The sequence below is a fragment of the Chaetodon auriga genome, chromosome 21 (genome assembly GCF_051107435.1).
Source record: "Chaetodon auriga isolate fChaAug3 chromosome 21, fChaAug3.hap1, whole genome shotgun sequence".
NCBI classification, from domain to species: Eukaryota; Metazoa; Chordata; class Actinopteri; order Chaetodontiformes; family Chaetodontidae; genus Chaetodon; species Chaetodon auriga.
The window spans coordinates 22,457,089-22,476,373 of record NC_135094.1 but is presented as its reverse complement, the minus strand read 5'-3'; the positions used below and the strand labels follow the sequence as shown (position 1 = coordinate 22,476,373).

At 41.3% G+C, this 19,285-nt stretch overlaps 1 protein-coding gene across 1 annotated transcript in view; it reads right to left on the bottom strand.

Moving 5' to 3' along the window:
• cubn (cubilin (intrinsic factor-cobalamin receptor)) overlaps positions 1-19,285 on the bottom strand; it is a 220,026-nt gene that overhangs the window by 84,265 nt on the left and 116,476 nt on the right. Inside the window, exons 39-43 of the mRNA XM_076721417.1 lie at positions 14,279-14,471; positions 6,802-6,999; positions 4,721-4,867; positions 3,399-3,589; positions 2,096-2,264 (exon numbers count right to left, since the gene is read on the bottom strand). Of these exons, the coding sequence (XP_076577532.1) occupies positions 2,096-2,264; positions 3,399-3,589; positions 4,721-4,867; positions 6,802-6,999; positions 14,279-14,471 (898 nt within the window). The remainder of the gene's footprint in view (positions 1-2,095; positions 2,265-3,398; positions 3,590-4,720; positions 4,868-6,801; positions 7,000-14,278; positions 14,472-19,285) is intronic.

Below are 19,285 nucleotides of genomic sequence, written 5' to 3'. Positions count from 1 at the left end.
ATCAATAAAACAAAAGCTGTACAGACTACCAACTAAACTGTAAATCAGGAGTGGGGAATATCCAGCCTCTGGGCCACAAGACCATTTAATCCAGCCTGTGAGGCAACTCATGAATACAAAAAAGCAACTCAGAAATCAAAGCAATTCTCTAGACAGCAATTGTTCCATATGTGCTTGGGTAAAGTTAACACTCTTTGGCAGCTGTGGCTCAGGAAGTAGAGTGGCCATCCACCTACCAGGTTCAATCACTTGCCTCGGCAGCCTACATGTCGAAGTATTCTTGAGCAAGATACTGCACCCCAAATTGCCCTTGATGCTGTGCCATCTGTGTGTGAATGTGTGTAAATAGATAATGCTCATAATGAGCAGGTGGCAAATGTGTGTGTGAATGGGTGAATGCAGACCTTGATGTAAAAGCACAATAATTCCATCCATTTACCATTTGGTGGAGTTTGGGTGCCCAACAAACAGCTTTCTCTAATACTTACAGGGAGGGAAGAACTGACTGGCAACAAAAATCAGTCAGCTTCTCCAGGAATTTAGGTCTTTAAAGTGCCAGTTCAAATCAGATTCAGAAGGAGAAGAAGCCCCCTTTGTTACACCATCCTGAGGAAGCAGCTCATCACTCTCCGACTGGCAGCCACAGGCGTCATGCAAGAGATGACCAGGAAGCATGAAACCATCATAGCAGACCCTTTTACGTTCTCCAGAGACCTACTCGGACAGAAGCGTAATGAACAACTGTCGTGCCCAAAGGAGGATGTTGACAAGCATCTCCACGGCATGCATATGGATACCAAGAGAGAGAAGGACCTGGGTGAGTGCAAAATCCTTGTGAGTTCAGCATCACCAACCACAGAGTTTGATTTCAGCGAGCCTATTCATAAGGAGGTCCAGGAAATAATAAGAGCAGCAAAAGCAAGCTCAGGCCCTGGACCCGGTGAAGTTCCAAACAAAGATGCCCCAAACTTCGGATGAGCTTCAAACCAGCAAAGTCCAGATCCTTAGTGCTGAGGAAAGGGAAAGTTGCTGATCAGTTCCCCTTTTCCCTGGGAAGCACTATGATTCCATCCATCTCCGAGAAGCTGTTAAAGAGCCTGGGTAAGGTATTCAACAGCTCACTGAAGAATGCTGAATCCATCAAGGCAATGGGACAAGAACTGGAGAACCATCTGGCTGCAGTAGACAAGTCTGGGCTTCCAGGCAAAGTTGAGGCATGACTCTACCAGCATGCAGTTCTTCCGCAGATCCTGTGGCCCTTACTAGTGTATCACCATGTCAATAGTTGAGGTGTTTGAGCGGAAGATCCGACATCACCCTTGCAGGTGGCTGGGGCTTTCTAGGAGTCTAAGCAGCACAGCTCTGTACGGGCAGAGGAACAAGCTCACTCTTCCATTTAGTAGTGTGACAGAGGAATTCATTGTCACCTGAACAAGAAAGGTGCCACAGTATAGAGAATCCTGGGTATCTGGTGTTGGTATTGAGGTCAGGACGGGAAGGAAATGGAATGTCCATGATGCCGTGGAGCAGACCGAGTCCCGGCTTGAACACAGGATGCCTGTGGGCCAGGTGGCATCTGGATGGGCTGGGCTAGGCAGCAACCCAACAACTAGTTGTAACCAAGCCAGGAGCTCACAGTTCCCTGTAAGGCCCAGATAGAGGAGGCCACTGAGATGAAGAAGGGAAGGTATGCTGACCTTGTAGAAGAGTGACGCAGATGAGAGTAGAGGACATGGTGCTTGCCTATAGAAGTTGGCTGCAGAGGATTTGCAGGTCAGTCCCTCTGCAAGGCATTACATCTCTTAGGCACATCAGGTGTCAACAACAGGCAGGCCATCAAGCACAGCACAGAGGCAGCAGAAAGGGCCTCAAGATGGGTATGGTTGAGGAGGAGCGAGCCATGGAATGCTTCTCAAACAGAAGCCAGAGTCTGATCAGCCCTGGCTGGGTGCCTGGGTGAGGGTGTCTGAAACACCCAATGTCACTGATAAACTCAATGATTACTATCACAGTGCTGTACGAACATTAACCATATTGACATTGTGATGAATTCCACTGACAGAAAAAAAACAAGAAAAAAGAGTGTTGATTGTACCCTGACTGTAGGCTTCAAAAGTCATCTTAAAGCCACTGGCCTCATTAGTGGCATCAGATGCAAAGCGAATGAATAGGTGGTTGTCAGTAGTCTGGAGGAGTGATGGTGGACTTGAACCACAGAGACGTTCCCCCAGTAGTGGAGCTGAACCATCTGGACCATTCCTGAGCTGTGGAGAAAAACCAATATGAATGAATAATAACTGGGATTAATAAACAATAAACAATCTACCAACTGATCATTAATTGTACCAGGGTGATTTTACATAATAACAACTATTACTGAATTGTCCAACTTAGTCTATAAGAAATTTCATGATCCACTTTTCCTGATCCACCGTTTCAACACCAAGATACATGAGTAGCTTTACAAGTAGTTCAAGGATTACAAGTAACTGTAAATGCACGTTTGTGGTCTTGGTAAACCTTTCCCTGGCAGTTTAACTCCAATTCTGTTACGATCCGCTAGCCTCTCTGTTTCCTAGTGTTTCATTTCCCCTTTTCCCTAGTATTATTTGGCCGTCTGTCTCTTCCCCTGTCTGTATAAGATGGGTGTGTCTTGCACTTACCTGGCTCTGCCCTGTCAGCAGCACACCTGGCACACATCAGCCTAATTGGGGCATCTAGTGCTAACTAACTGTACATCCAATACATTTTACCCAACAAATCCTCATACCTAAACGACTATATAGGTCAATTGGGTTTCGGCACCAAAGCTACTTGGTTAGGTTTAGGCAATAAAACTACATGATTACCTTACCCACCTTCCTTTAAAAGTGGACTTTCTTGTTCTTTATACAGTACTATGTCACCTGATTTCCTCCTTTGCTAGCTTTACGATTACTATGGCCACGAGATGTCATCACCTAACAATAAAAATAAATATGGGTCTTAATAACCTACTAGCACAGTTGAAATATAAATATATAGATTAATTATTCCACATACACATCACTTCCTTAACAATTGACAATTAGCAGTTAATAGCATACTTTTCAATTCATTCCAAAATCACAGATCTACATTCACACAGGGGTTAGTGTGCTTCGTTTGCATACTACAAAGTGGAGTCATGTGTTGGGGTCGACAAGTATAACTCCAGCTTGTGAATTCTCACATACGTCTGACACAAGATTAATGTTTGTATAAAAGAACAAGAGAGTTCATAATTTTTTCTTGTTAATGGAGCAGGGTGTGCACAAGAACAGTTTGAATGCCATTAATTCATAGTTAGGGGAATTATGTGTTCATAGGACCAGTAAATAATCATAATTAACAGATTTTGCTTTCCATATGTTGTTTACCTCCAGGTAGTCTCCTGAACTGCATCCAGTTCCATAGCCCTGAATCTGGAAGGGGCCCTGGAAGGTGACAGAAACTGTGAAACCAGGCATCACCATCACATGCCAGCTACAGTCTAGATGAGGCAGATAGTTCAAGGGGTAGTAGGGACTGCTCAGGACACCCCTGTCGACATGTAGGAGGCCACCACAACCTGAAAAGATAAGTATTATGGTTATTTTTATTAATATTATGATCATTGTTGCAGAGCAGTGGCAGTAATTGAGCGTGACAGGATATATTAAAAAGGAAAGGATTATGATCATTATGAATTTTACTGTCCAGCAGTAAATGTCAAATACATTTTGGAAATTAGTGTTCATTGTCATACATTTCATGTAATTTCATTTCATATCTATTTTAAATAAATATCCACTTTATTAAACAATCAAGCATTCCTGGAGTCTCTGCATAACTGCTGACAGTGAATTGCTGTTTTTCACTGACATGAAAATTTTGGACACCAAATGCATTAAGTTTTCAAAACCTGCTCTTACTAATTAAATTGTTTAATCCACACACATACACACAAATGTAAAAACAAGTTATAATTTTACAGGAAGGTGAATGGTGGACCTATTTGTTATCCATTCCTAGAGTGGACACCTCTCTAATGTCAAGACTCCAGGAGGGCACGGCACTGAAAGGCTTCATTTATTCCCAAATTAACCCATCTTCTCTGACTGAAGGTGTGTTGAAATGGTTTAAACAGAATAATAGCATGGACTGTGTCAAAGTCACTGCTGCACACTGTAGAGAGAAATTCTTGCCTATAACTGACACTTGATGGCAAGTCTAGAGTTGTTTAACAACCCAGATTCTAAAAAAAAGTCGGGATGCTGTGCAAAATGTACATTCAAAACAGAATTCAGTCATTTGCAAATAAACAGTGTTTACTAACAATGGGTTTACAAAGTGTAGTGTAGTAATATCTTTTATGTAATTGTGTTTCACAAAGTGGTGAACCTTGCCCCTTCCTTGCTTCTGAATGACTTTGTGAACGCCTTTCGAGGATACCCCTTTCATACTTAGTCTTTCATTGTCCCTGTTCCAACTTGTTTGAAACATGATGCTGGCATCAAATTCAGAATAAGCACAGGTTAAACATTACATGCATGTCTTTGTACTGTTTTCAATTGAGTATAAGTAAAAAAGGATCAGCAAATAATCCTATTCTGTTTTGTTTTGTTTTTTGTTGTCCATCCTAACTTTTACGGAACCAAGGTTGTACAATACTGAGAGAAACAAATATAAGGTGTTTATCAGTTTGCTGCTGGTGCATGACCTCTGGAGTAGGAGGCATTAAAGCCTTGTCCACTAATGCTGCTGTCTGAAGAGAAGTGAATAAACATGGTGTCTCCTGTTGAGTGGAAAGTGCCTGGAGGATCTCGACCACACACACTACCCAGCACTGGGGATAGACTTGTTGCACCTGAGAAGACACACAAGCACATAGAAGAGATTCACAAGATGTCCAGAAGAACAAACAGACCTAACACAGCAACATGATACTGTCACTAAAAATATACCAGCAACTCCACTCAGGACACATTAATGTCTGTCCACCCTGTAATCTCTATTCCTCCACAGCCTCACGAGAGCATTTTGTTGCATTCTTGTTCATTTGGCTACAGGAACACTGACCTCTCTCTTTCATTTCTTTACTATGGCATTGTAGACATTGTAGTATATTTTTTTCCCAACAGGCATGTGACGATTTAAGAAAAGCTGGACTTAATGGTAATCAATAGCTGTAGTAGTGAACATGAAGCTGTAGTAAACATGCTAGGGGTCATACACAGATCGACCCCAGAAAGTATTATGGTCAACACGCCTGCCAAGGGCCTTCAGAGACATTCCCATGGCTCAATCATGGGCGTCTTGGTGGCTAGCTCTTTGGGTAATCAGGTTCATCCTAGTAGTCTCACATGGCCTACTGGCTGCCAGTGGCCTTTAGTGTGTATTCTCTTAGCCTCATACTTTCTTATAATTCATAATCATGTGTGATTGCTGATAAATGAAGTGTTCTTATAAACTTACCATGATTTTACGGATGAAGAACATGTTCTTATGATCTTGCTATGATCTGATATAATCTTAAGATACACTCAATAACCATATTGTAGCATGTTATGATCTTATAATGTTATATTATGCATATACGAAGAGATAATAAGAGAGATAAAGAGATAAAGATTGTGTTTACTAATCTTTTTAAAAAAGAAACAAACAATTAATTAAGAAATAATGGTGTAATTTAGAACAAATCTTGAGAAAAAGAAAAAAGTGTGCCCTGAGGCTGCACGGTTACTAGGTCAACACCAGCTAAAAATAGGAGGAGACTATTAAGACAAGTCAACTGCCCAATGATAACCTAATGGCGTAAAAGATGCAGACTTTAGAAAGAAATTAGAGGCGGTCTCAGAGGCGGGAACATACCCTTACCAAACTGGATATAAGACAGAACATTGACCAGTGTAACTCAGAATCCTTTGGGTTTGTACTTTGTGCATATCTGGACTATTCTCCTTATTGCTGGCAATAAAGCCTTTTTTGCTCTTCAGAATCCTGTCTCCAGCAGATCATTTTTGGACTCCCTGAAGAAGATTTTTCCTCAAACAATTGGTCACTGTTGAATTTTGATTTTTGGTCCTTTGTGGCTTGAAACTTCGGTTTCTTTATACCACAACAACATCCTGATGCATTGATTGCTGCTGTCCATATCACAAACATAAGACCCAAAGGGTACAGGTCACAATAATGGTTAATAAGTAATACATTTATTTGAATAAAAAAATTCTATTAAATATGTACTGCATGATGATGTTTATGCTTAATAAGTTCTAACCTGCCGTAACTTGAAATTGAAAATGTGTTCTATTAATCTTTTCTGTGATAAATTGTTATATCTTTCGATTTTGTTTACATTGGCTAGTGAAAAGATGGAATGGCATATGCATCAAGAATGTTGATTCTATTATTATTATTATTGTTGTTGTTGTTGTTTGTTATTATTATTATTATTATTATTATTGTTGTTATTATTATTATTATTATTACTATTATCTCTCATCATCACATTGTTTAATTAAATGTATGTAATACTTTCTAACACATCTGGTAGCTCTAAAATGTTCAGATTTACAAAAAACATGTCAAAAACTTAATTTTGTCATAAATGAGTCAATAAATATGGAAATTGTGAAGGAAGTGAGTGAAGGAAAACAAAATGCTCTTGTCAGAAACTTTTTAAGGCTTTTTCAGGGGCTGATTTTGATGTGTAAAATTTTTGGATATACAATGCCAATAGTGCAAAAGGTTTTATTTTTCATCAGTTCCTCAACCTACAGAGTTTAAATGGCTTACCATCCCTAATAACAAGATTGTCAAAGTAGCACATAGGGTCGTCCTCTATGTTCAGAGACAAGAGGTTAAACTCAACAGTTGAGCCTGGAGAACGGATCAACCAGGTACATTCTTGGTTAGGAGGGTAGGTTTCAGGCCATCCAGGAGAATAGAGGAAGCTGGGAGTCTCTCCTGTCATTATTGCTCCACCGCATGAACCTGACACACACACACACAAGCATGAACATACACATTACACAGAGAAGAATAATACAGGTTCATTCACATGCACAAGTGATCTTGAAAAAAATGCCCTTGTAATCATAATTGTAGAAACATCTATCCATGAGATAATAAGTCATACAGACACAAAATGCTAAACTGACTGACCTGCACCTTTGCTTCAGAGTGAATTAGTATACAAAAACCAAATTCCACACCCACCATCACACTCATCATCACAAAAACAGAAAAAAGGGGAAAAAACAGCAACATATAATTACAATAATGAAAAAGCTTAGTGAGCTGTTTAAGCTTAAACTACTCCAATAAAACATGTTGCTTATTGCTATCAAAACCAAAATAGATGCTATCCTTGCAGCACTCCTGGCCTAACATACAGGATTAAAAGGTGTGTAACTTCCAAAATGATTTTTAATTTAACAGACAAGGCGCTACCACCAAGAATGCACTGTTTTTTTTTTTTAAACATATTTTTATTGAGATTTTCACATTAATTGAATTTGAACAATTTAACTAATGTCATGACAAACATTATATATTATCCCCCAATCTGGCCAAAACAAAACAAAACAAAACAACAAAAAAAACACACACAAAAACAAACAAACAAACAAAAAAAAAACACATAAAATCAAACAGACACAAACAATAACAATAATAGTCATATGATAAATCACACTCCAAGGTCATGAGTTTCCAGAAAGGCCATATAAGGTCTCCACAGGTGAGCGAAGTTCTTTTCTTTCTTTTTTACAATGTATGTTAGTCTCTCCAAAGCTAAACAGTTCATCAGTTCCTTTGTCCACATTCCGATAGAAGGTGTGTCCATATTTCTCCACATTAATGCTATTATCCTTCTGGCTTGTAAGAGCCCAAAGTCAATAAGCAGTGACTGCTGTTGAGACACAACAAAGTTCTCAGGGTATATTCCCAATAAACATAATTTGGCTCGCAAAGGGACATCCCTTCCAACCACGAGACCCACACAGTATAATACATTTTTCCAGAATTGGTGTATTTTTGGACATTCCCATAAACAATGAATTAAGGTGCCTTTTGCTTCTCTACATTTCACACAAGTATCAGGTACATTAGGGTATATGTGGTTCAACCTGCAGGGTGTAAGATAGGTGCGCATCAACCATTTATGTTGTAGCAGCTTAAATTTGGTATTAACAGACTGGGTCTGAGCCTTAGAACAAGCCCCCTCCCAGTCAGCTACCTGAATGTCCTCTTTTATATCAATTATCCATGCCTCCATCTTTCTGGAAGATGATTCTTTTGAATGTGTTAACATTAACTCATAGAACAATGAAAATTGTCCTCTACCATCCATGTGAGATAGAGTCACTTCCTCAATTTTCGTTAGTGGAGGTACAGACAGCGATTGTTTATGTATAGATAAAATAAAATGTTTCAGCTGGAGATATTTAAAGAAATGTTTTCTTGGAATATCATATTTCTCACACAGTTGGTTATATGACATCAAGTTGCCTTCTATATACAAATCTAAAATTTTTTCAATACCCTTATTGAACCACATCCTAAATCCACCATCTGCTCTTCCCGGTATAAAACAGTTATTGCCCCATATAGGGGTAAACTGTGATAATGTTGGTGTGTCTCCTATGTGTTTGTGTGCAGAGTACCACACCGAAATGGTATTTCGAAGAAAAGGGTTTTTTTTTTTGTTTAACCAGCTTTTTGACACTCGCTGAATATAAATAAAGTTTAAGAGGAAGTCCAAGTGTTGATGTCTCCTCTATGGTCACCCAAGCAGGAACAGAAGCCGCTGAGAAGTAAAACATGGCTGTCCTAAGCTGAGCGGCCCAATAATAAAGTTTTAGATTGGGGAGTCGAAGCCCCCCTCTTTCATATGGCAAGTATAATAGCCTTAATTGTAGTCTGGGCTTTTTATCATTCCATATGAATTGATTCAGCATATTATTGATATTATGAAAAAAGATATCAGGTAAAGGAAGCGGAAGTAACTGAAATAGATACAGAAACTTTGGTAAGACCAACATTTTGATTATGTTTATGCGACCAATCATAGATATAGGCATCTTGGTCCATCGGTTTAGCATCTCCCTCACCTCGTCCACCAGGGGGTCATAATTTAAAGAAACTGTTTGTTTTACATCAGGACTAATTTTAATACCTAAATATGTGAAACCTTCTTTGATAATTGCGAATGGTGTATCTACAATTGGCTGTAATCTTTCATTTTCATTCAAAAACATTAGTGCAGATTTGGAATTGTTTATTTCATATCCTGATATGATTCCAAATGCTTCAATTAGGTTCACTAATTGGGGGATACTATCTTTTAAGTTTGTTAAAAAAATAATTATGTCATCCGCGTACAAGGCTATGCGATGTTCATATCCTCCAATATTTATGCCCACAATGCCTTCACAAGCTCTTATGGCCATAGCCAAGGGCTCAATAGCCAACACAAATAGCAAAGGCGATAACGGACACCCTTGTCTAGTTGATCGGTGAAGAGTAAATGGGTTAGAAATATTATTATTGGTCAATATTTCGGCAGTTGGGTTTGTATACAAGAGCTTTATCCATCTCAGAAAATTTGCACCAATTCCAAACCGTGGGAGCACATTAAAAAGAAAACCCCATTCAATCCTATCAAAGGCTTGGCGTGCATCTAAAGATAACACAGCTGCATCTCTAGAGTTGTATTTTGCATACACTATGTTCAGAACACGTCGAATATTATGAAATCCGTGTCTATTTTTGACAAAGCCATTTTGATCATTATCAACGAGGTGAGGGAGATACAACTCCAGTCTTCTAGCCAAGGCCTTGCAGAGTATTTTAATATCACATCCCATCAAGCTAATAGGTCTGAAAGAGGAACACTCATTTGGTGGTTTGTTTGGTTTCAGAATTAAAGTTATTATTGCAAGTCTTAAAGATGGAGGGAGTATTCCCTTTGTATAGGATTCCTTATACATGTCCAATAATGGGGCCAGAAGTTTCTCCCCAAATTTCTTGTAAAATTCAATTGGAAAACCGTCTGGCCCTGGCGCTTTTCCACTCTGCATACTTTGAATGGCTTCTGCTAATTCCTTAATTGTTAGACAGCAATCCAGCTCCTGTTGTTCATTTTCTGACAAAGTCTGAAATCCCAATTGATCCAAAAAAGAATTTTGACGGTCTAAATCATCTGTTCGTTCTGATGTATACAAGGTCTCATAAAAATCCCTAAAAGCATTGTTAATCTCCACTGGATCTGAAGTTATATCACCTGTAGGTGTCTTGATGCTATTAATTGCTCTGTCTGACTGTTTTTTCTTAAGTCGCCAAGCCAACAGTTTATCACATTTCTCTCCTTGATCATAGTAAGATTGTTTTAGCCACATTAAATTTATTGCAACTTTTCCTATAGATAATTTGTTATATTTAGCTCTCATAATTTGTAAGTCCTTTGCTTTCTGCTGATTATAATTATTATACAATTCCTGTTCTAACAATCTAATTTGGTTTTCAATTGTTTCCAATTCCATACGTTGTTTTTTGGCTTTAGATTTCATAAAACTAATAATTTCCCCTCTGATATATGCTTTGAATGCCTCCCATCTAACACAGGCGTCAGTCTGATTAAGATTAATTTCAAAATAATTGTTAATACATGTTTCGGCAAATTTTATAAATTCTGTGTCCTGCAGTAACTCAGTGGGAAATCTCCATCTCTTCGGGTTGTAAATAAATGTGTCTATATGTAATTTTAATGAAACAGCTGCATGATCACTAATAACAATACTATCATACCAGCATTCTTTAATTTTGGAAAGAAGTCCAGATGAGACCAAAAAATAATCAATTCGCGAGTGAGTGCCATGCGTACTTGAATAGCAGGAGAATTCAACTTTATCTGGGTGTAACTCCCTCCATATTTCAACCAAGTTCAAATCTTGACAGGTCTGCAACAGTATTTTCCTCGTTTGTATATGAGTGGAGTCGATGTTAGTAGAACGATCTTTTGTGGGCACTAAAGTGCAATTAAAATCACCACCAATAATGTACATACCCTGCAAGGTAGACAGAGTGAGGAAGAGATTCTGAAAAAAAATTGGATTGTCATCATTTGGACCATAGATGCAAACCAGATTTAGTGCACATGTGGATATATTACCTTGAATAATGATATATCTGCCATATTGATCACAGATAACATTAGTGGTTTGGAACGGTAAAGATTTATGTATAAGAATGAGCACACCTCTAGCATGATTACTATATGGAGCGCACAAAACCTGACCCGGCCACCTTTTTTGCAATCTACCAATTTCTGCTGCCCTTAAATGTATCTCCTGCAGGAAAACTATTTGGGACTTGAGTTGTCTAATTCTGTTTAATACCTGCTTTAATTTAGTTATTTCTCTCAGCCCCCTAACATTCCAACTAGTGATTTTTATTGTAGACATATTGGTGTGTTAATCTTGTAAATAAGATGCAGTTCTGACTAACCAGATAGATCAAATGAGTAAACGAAGAGACTACTGGTAGAGGCCTTGATGACATACAGAAAAAACCTAAATACAAATAAACAACATTTAAAAAAGCCAGATATCTCCACCTCCCACCCCCCACACTTCCCCAACTGAAGTGTTTTAAAACCTGAACATTGAACATTCCCCTTTCACTAAATAAATGAGGAACACTGATCCACATTTACAATGAGGAGCAGTTAGTTAGTCTACGTGGGTCTTTGGGCCTGTCGTCAAACGTGCACCACGCTTACAATCACCATAACTATTATTTATCCCCAAATATCCAAAAAGGGACGGATTTGTGTACATATAAAAAATAAAAATAATACTAAATTGAAATTAAAATTACCCCTCTACCTACCCCATTTCCAGACATCATTTTATGTAGACTAAAAAAAAGAACTTCACTAACTAAAAAAAAAGAGAGAGAAACGAGAAGAAATAGATAAAATAAAACTTTGTCTTTGTCATAGCAATAATAATAATAATAGTAATAATAATGACTCTCTCAATGTTAAACTCAAAAAATGGGGAGGGGGGGGCTAATTGAGATCATGCCCAGTTCACACTCTGTACAAATGTTCATACAAACAATATACAATAAACTTGAATCTTCATTAGAAAATACAAAAAACAAAAAACATAAGTGTGCTGGGCCAATTATAACACTCGCATTATCAGTCCCGTTAGTCCATCTCACTGTTACTGTGACTTTTACTGGTGTTACCTATCATCAGAGGCTGACTGTGCAGAACAGGGCTTATCCTTTAGGTTGAATCTCACGGTAGAATTCCTCTGCTTCACGCGGTGAAGAAAAGAGGAACAACTTGCCGTCATGGACCACTCTCATCTTGCAGGGATTTAGCTGGAATCCCCGAAATTTTCCCACCTTGTTGAACAACTTTCTGGCTGCGTTAAACTCCCGACGTTTCCGCATCGTTTCTGCTGAAAAGTCCTGTACCAGAGTGAGCTTAGCTCCATCGTGCAGGATGTTCTTCTGTGATGAAAGACGATAAACAGTCTCTCTATCCTGGAATTTCCAGAAGCGTATGAGAACGGCTCTGTGTTGGTTAGGCTTTGCTGATGCCAGAGTGCGATGCACCCGCTCCAATACCGGGGTTTGGTCCGCGCTGAGCCCCAACCACTTCGGTAACATTTCCCGGATAAAATCCGGCAATGGTTGTGTACCCTCGGCGCCTTCTTTGAGACCGAACATACGCAGGTTCTTCCTCCTGCTTCGATTCTCCAAATCGTCAGACTTCATCTCCACATATGTCAGCCGTTTCACAGTTGAAGCCAACTCTGCCCGTACACTTTCCAGTTCCTCCTCTGCCACCATCACTCAGTTCTCCGCTTCCTCGATGCGTTTAGTGTGTTCCGATACGTCCTGTTTAACTTCAGCCACTTTGCTCTCAAGCGCCGTTATAGCACTAGTCACATCCCCGAGGCGGTTATTAATGCCATCCAGTTTTAGTCCAAACTCCGAGCGAAGTGACTTTAGTTCTTTTAGCACGTCTGCTATGTCGGCCATGTTGCTAACGCCGGTTTGCTGGGGTGAGGAGGCCTCTTTCTTGTTTTGAGCGGTCGACTTTCGAGCTCTGGTGAAAATGTCGCAGTCCTTAATCGCGTGAGATGTCGACATAGTTGACCCTGAGTTGAAATTTTGAATTTCAAGCCATTATCTGGGGAAAAAAAGGTTTTTTGTGCACGATTGCCCAGAGCCCCTCTTCTAAGCTGCCATCTTTGTCCGTTCACGTCAGAATGCACTGTTTTTAATCTATAATCATTTATAGAATTTTGTGATAAATGAAACGTGCAATTAATAATCTTACATTGAATCTCAAGTATTTTGGGGGGCAAAAATAGCATTTGACCAAATTAGCATGGGTGAATTTATTCATTCAATTTATTCACTCAGTTTTCTTATAATTCCTTTGATTTCTTTAGATTAGCCCTATGGAAACTATTGTATTATCACTGGGATTCACAGCTTGTAACAGAATGGGTTAAAGACAGATCTCTTGTGCAGATTTGTAATAATGTGGAACAATGCTGACTTTGAAAATACTGGCACAGATGTGTTTTTTAAGACTCAAAAGGCTGCTGGAATTCTGAAAAGAAGTGATATGTAAATTGGTTAAAGTCTTTTCAGGAGTATCTCCATATTCCTGAAATACACCTTTATCTCTACCAGGAGAAGAGAATATTAAAGAAAGAATAAAAGAATATAGAGTTCAACATTCGCAAACTTATTATGAATGCAATGACCTATATATACAGCCTACATATTTTTTTTATGAATGATAACACTGTAATGAACATTAAACATAATTGGAAACAGGCTCTTGGTGTTCACCTAGATGACCAGACATGATGAACAGAGAGTGTAGACAGTTCATAAAGGAATGTGAATGAATTTTGTAGGGCACAATATCAGGCTAGAAGCAACTCCAGTTTTAACATGGACACTTCAGGATGTACAGATGCTGAATGCAACTTAATTTTTTTGTTTTTATTTTTTTTTTTACTTCAAATATTTGGCCTATACTGACAATGTAGAGGCTAAGCTTGCGCTAACTTAGACCAATTTCCCTCCATTCTTGCTATCTTCCTTCTAATTTGCTTCTATTTCTTTTCGAATGTACAATGTACAGTAGCATACAGTATGCATTTTTTTTATATATATATATATTCTGTGGTTTATGTAAGAGAGATCATATAGACTAACTATTTTGTCTGACCTGGTGTGATGGTGGGTGGTGGTCCAGACTCCTGGACAGCAGTCCACTCCACAAGGAAGCCTCGTCCTCCTACTGTTGAATCTGAGTGAAACTGCAGGGTAACAGTGCTTGTAGAACTTCTTAGAGGAGGGGGCAGTGCCAGACCACAGAATGTCCCGATGGGATAGTCATGAACACTGGGGCCATCAAATATCTGGAGAGAAACAAGGATTGATGGCAGAATGGATGGGACAGTATAATGTCAAAGGACACCTCCTTAGGCTGTCGTTGACACCGCCTCACTCTCACAAGTGCTGTGTTGTCTCTTCTCTCATATATCCTTTACACTAATGACTGACATGGTGAGATTTAAACCCACCACACTGTCAAGTTTATAGAAGACACAAATTTTCATACCAACCTGCCTTTGATGCCACTGTTTTATAGATTTTTGTCTCATCTTTTATTAATTGGCATGCTTCTCTCACTGTCAAATACAAAGGTGTTCTAAACAGGATGATTTACAATTACAATTACAAGGCCAGGGATTGAACCACCGACCTCCTGATTGGCAGATGAACACTCTACCTCCTGAGCTACAGCCGTCCCGGATGATAAGAGACTTAAAGATTCAACATAGCACCGCACGAGTGGCAGCTCGTCACAGCAGCTCCAGCAATTTCTCTTTGACTATTGTGTTTTTGTGTTTTTCTCAGTCGATCATGTGTATGTATGGATGTACAACTCCTGAGATGATTGATTCGCTTTTTACAACTTGGATTACTTGAATAAACTTCAGGAGATCCACTGAACTTCGAGTCCATTGTTTACACACAGGAGCAGCTGAGTGCGCTAAGCAACACAAACGTACTCCCAGTAGAAAGACTAGATATGCCTAAGGAAATAAGGAGAAGAAAGAGGGGATGCAGAGCTGGGACCATGAGAGGAAAAGACGATACAAACCATCCCTATCGTCACTTATTATGGGGAACGTGAGATCTCTCCCTAACAAGATGGAAGAGCGAACGGCGCTAACCAGACTGCAAAGGGAGTACCGGGAGCGTAGTCTCATGTGTTCACTGAAACGTGGCTAATGGAGATCACAGAGATGGACAATTTTCAACTGCTGAGAGTGGACAGGAGAGAGGTAAGAGGAAAGGTGGGGTCATAGCAGTGTTTGTGAACAACAGATGATGTAACCCAGGGCACATCAGTGTAAAAGAGCAGCATTGCACCAGAGACATTGGCATTCGGCCATATAATCTTCTGAGGGAGTTCTTGCGTGTCATCGCGAAAACTGTATACATCACCCTGTAGGCCGATGCAGCAGTGTGGTCTCACAACTACAGACATCGCACCCCCAGGCCCTCCTCCTCATCTCAGGTGACTTCAATCGCATTTCCCTGTCCTCCACTCTCCATACCTTCACCAGTATGTTAAATGCCACACCAGAGACAATAAAACACTGGACTTACAGTATGCAAACACTAAGGATGCTTACAGCTCATCACCTCTCCCCCCGCTGCGCAGTTCCAATCGAAACCTGGTTCATCAGAATCAGAATCAGAATCAGAATCAGAAAAAGCTTTATTGCCAAGAATGCTTTTACACATACGAGGAATTTTTTCTGGTGAAATTGGTGCATGACACATCTACTAAAATATGACACATCTACTAAAATAAGAGCATAAAATATAACAATTTAAATATATATACACAAGTCTGTTATTGTTAGAAACACAGTACTGTTTTTCAGAAAGAAGTCCAAGTTGAGCGTTAATGTAACGCATAGAGTTATATTTATATCAGTCAGTGTGACAGAATGAGTCCGAGGTGGAATGTGAAGAGTGTCAGGGGGGGTTCTGGGCCTTGTTGGTAAGGCTGACAACAGACGGGAAAAAACTGTTCTTGTGGCATGAGGTTTTGGTCCTGATGGACCGCAGCCTCCTGCCAGAGGGGAGTGACTCAAAGAGTTTGTGTCCGGGGTGAGAGGGATCAGCCACAATCTTTTCTGCACGCCTCAGGGTCCTGGAGGCGTACAGGTCCTGAAGAGATGGGAGATTGCAGCCAATCACCTTCTCTGCAGACTGAATGACACGCTGCAGTCTGCCCTTGTCCTTGGCGGTGGCAGCAGCGTACCAGATGGTGATGGAGGAGGTGAGGATGGACTCAATGATGGCTGTGTAGAAGTGCACCATCATTGTCTTTGGCAGGCTGAATTTCTTCAGCTGCCGTAGGAAGTACATCCTCTGCTGTGCTTTCCTGATGAGGGAGCTGATGTTCGGCTCCCACTTGAGGTCCTGGGAGATGATAGTTCCCAGGAAGCGGAAAGACTCCACAGTGTCAATAGTGGAGTCACAGAGGGTGATGGGGGCGGGTGAGGCTGAGTTCTTCCTGTAGTCCACAACCATCTCCACTGTCTTTAGAGCATTTAGCTCCAGGTTGTTCTGATTGCACCAGGTCACCAGATGGTCAACCTCCCACCTGTAGGCGGACTCGTCACCATCAGAGATGAGTCCGATGAGGGTGGTGTCGTCCGCAAACTTCAGGAGCTTGACAGACTGGTGACTGGAGGTGCAGCTGTTCGTGTACAGGGAGAAGAGCAGAGGAGAAAGAACACAGCCCTGGGGGGATCTGGTGCTGATGGTCTTAGCGTCGGAGAGGTGTTTCCCCAGCTTCACGCACTGTTTCCTGTCAGACAGGAAGTCTGTGATCCACCTGCAGGTGGAGTCAGGCACGCTCAGCTGGGAGAGCTTCTCCTGAAGCAGAGTTGGGACGATGGTGTTGAAGGCAGAGCTGAAATCCTTTAAGGTGGGCATTGGTGGAGGTGACTGGAGCTGGAGCTGTTCAGAGGTGTCGTGGGGGATGATTACTGGACTGTCCCTTTGTCTTTCAAAGCGGCAGTAGAACTGGTTCAGGTCGTTAGCTAGGCGTCGATCGTTGATGGAGTGGGGGGCTTTAGGCTTGAAGTTAGTGATCTGCCTGAGCCCTTTCCAGACAGACGCAGAGTCGTTAGCTGAGAATTGGTGTTGGAGCTTCTCAGAGTACAGCCGTTTAGCCTCTTTCACCGCCTTGCTAAACTTGTACTTCGACTCTTTGTATCTGTCTTTGTCCCCACTCCTGAAGGCCTCTTCCTTTGCCAACCTTAGCTGCCTGAGTTGGGCTGTGAACCAGGGTTTGTCATTGTTGTAACTCACCCTGGTGCGTGATGGAACACAGCAGTCCTCACAGAAGCTGATGTAGGACGTCACAGTCTCCGTGTACTCATCTAGACTGTTGGTAGCAGTCCTGAACACATCCCAGTCAGTAGAGTCCAAACACGCCTGGAGATCCTCCACAGCCTCACTGGTCCACTTCCTTGATGTCCTCACTACAGGTTTGCAGAGCTTTAGTTTCTGCCTGTACGCAGGAATCAGGTGCACCATGACGTGGTCAGAGTGGCCCAGTGCAGCACGGGGGACGGCGTGATAAGCATCCCTGACGGTGGTGTAACAGTGATCCAGAATGTTCTCCTCTCTGGTCGGGCATTTGATAAACTGTCTGTATTTAGGGAGTTTGTGGGTGAGGTTACCTTTGTTAAAGTCGCCAAGGACAATAACTAAGGAGTCCGGGTTGGTCCGCTCCACACGCAGTATCTGGTCCGCGAGCATACGCTGTGCGTCCTGCACGTTGGCTTGCGGCGGGATGTAAACGCCGACCAGAATGAATGAAGCGAACTCATGGGGTGAATAAAAAGGCTTACAGTTAATGGTGAAATATTCCAGGTCAGGAGAACAGTGCTGCTGGATCACTGTCACGTCGTTGCACCAACCACTGTTGATGTAGAAACAGATTCCTCCACCTTTAGTTTTGCCGGAAAGTTCTGTGTCTCTGTCCGCGCGGTAGAGTTGGAAGCCAGCCAGCTGCAGCGCAGAGTCCGGTATTAATCCACAGAGCCACGTCTCGATGAAGCACAAAACCGCAGATGAAGAAAAGTCCCTGTTTTTACCCAACAGCAGTTGCAATTCCTCAAGTTTGTTGGGCAGTGAACGCACGTTAGAGAGAAATATTCCCGGCAACGCTGTATGTAGTCCGCGCCGGCCCGTTTTCCTCTCCTCCGGCGTTTCACTGCGTGAGCAAGGGTGAGCGCACCTTTGACCAGTATGTCCAAAATTTCCACAGTTGGAAGCAGAAATTTAGGAAATAAATCCTCTGGTGTTGCTCCCCTGATGTTCATGAGCTCTTCTCTGGTGAAAGAGCTCCGGGTACCGTCACAAAAAACAGGGTTAAAACACAAAACAAAACAACGCGCACCAACACACCGAGGCAGCCGTCCGCGGTGCCATCTTGATTGAATCTGCTGCTCCCTGCATACATACCTTTAGTGAATAAAGAACCACCAACCATCAGGTACGTGAGAAGATGGTCAGAGGAGTCCAGCATGACTGCTTTGACATTTCAATTCTTTGTACTTCATCTCCCTGAGATGCCTGACTTCCCTTTATCTCACCAGGATGTCAGATCTTTTTGTGTTCTAAATTGTGATGTCTAGACCTCTTAACACCAACATACAAAATCCTGCAGGATGCCTCCTGTGTGAGTCACCCCCTAGGGAGTCGGCTCCGATACCCACAGCAGACCAAAAGGTGCGAATACACATCTTTGGGTAGGGGAGGCGTTCCTAAGGTATAAATGTTTAGCTCTCCCCATGCTTGGGGTCTTTCTTCATTCTACCGCTCGGGTGATGATTGACCTTTTCTTTGCAAAGGAAATAAAACCTTGTCGGCCGGCAGAAGTCTCTATTTCATTCTTCACCAGCAGCAGAGAATTTCCACAACACCACTGACTGGATTGTGTTGTGCAGTCCACACGGGAAGAAACATTGACAGTTTGACAACCTGTATCAAAGACTACATCAACTTCTGTGTGGTAAACACTGTGCCTACAAAGAAGGTATGGTGTTTCCCAAACAACAAACCCTGGGTGTCCCCGGAACTGAAAGCCCTACTGAACAAGAAGAAAAGGGTTTTTACATCAGGGGACAAAGAT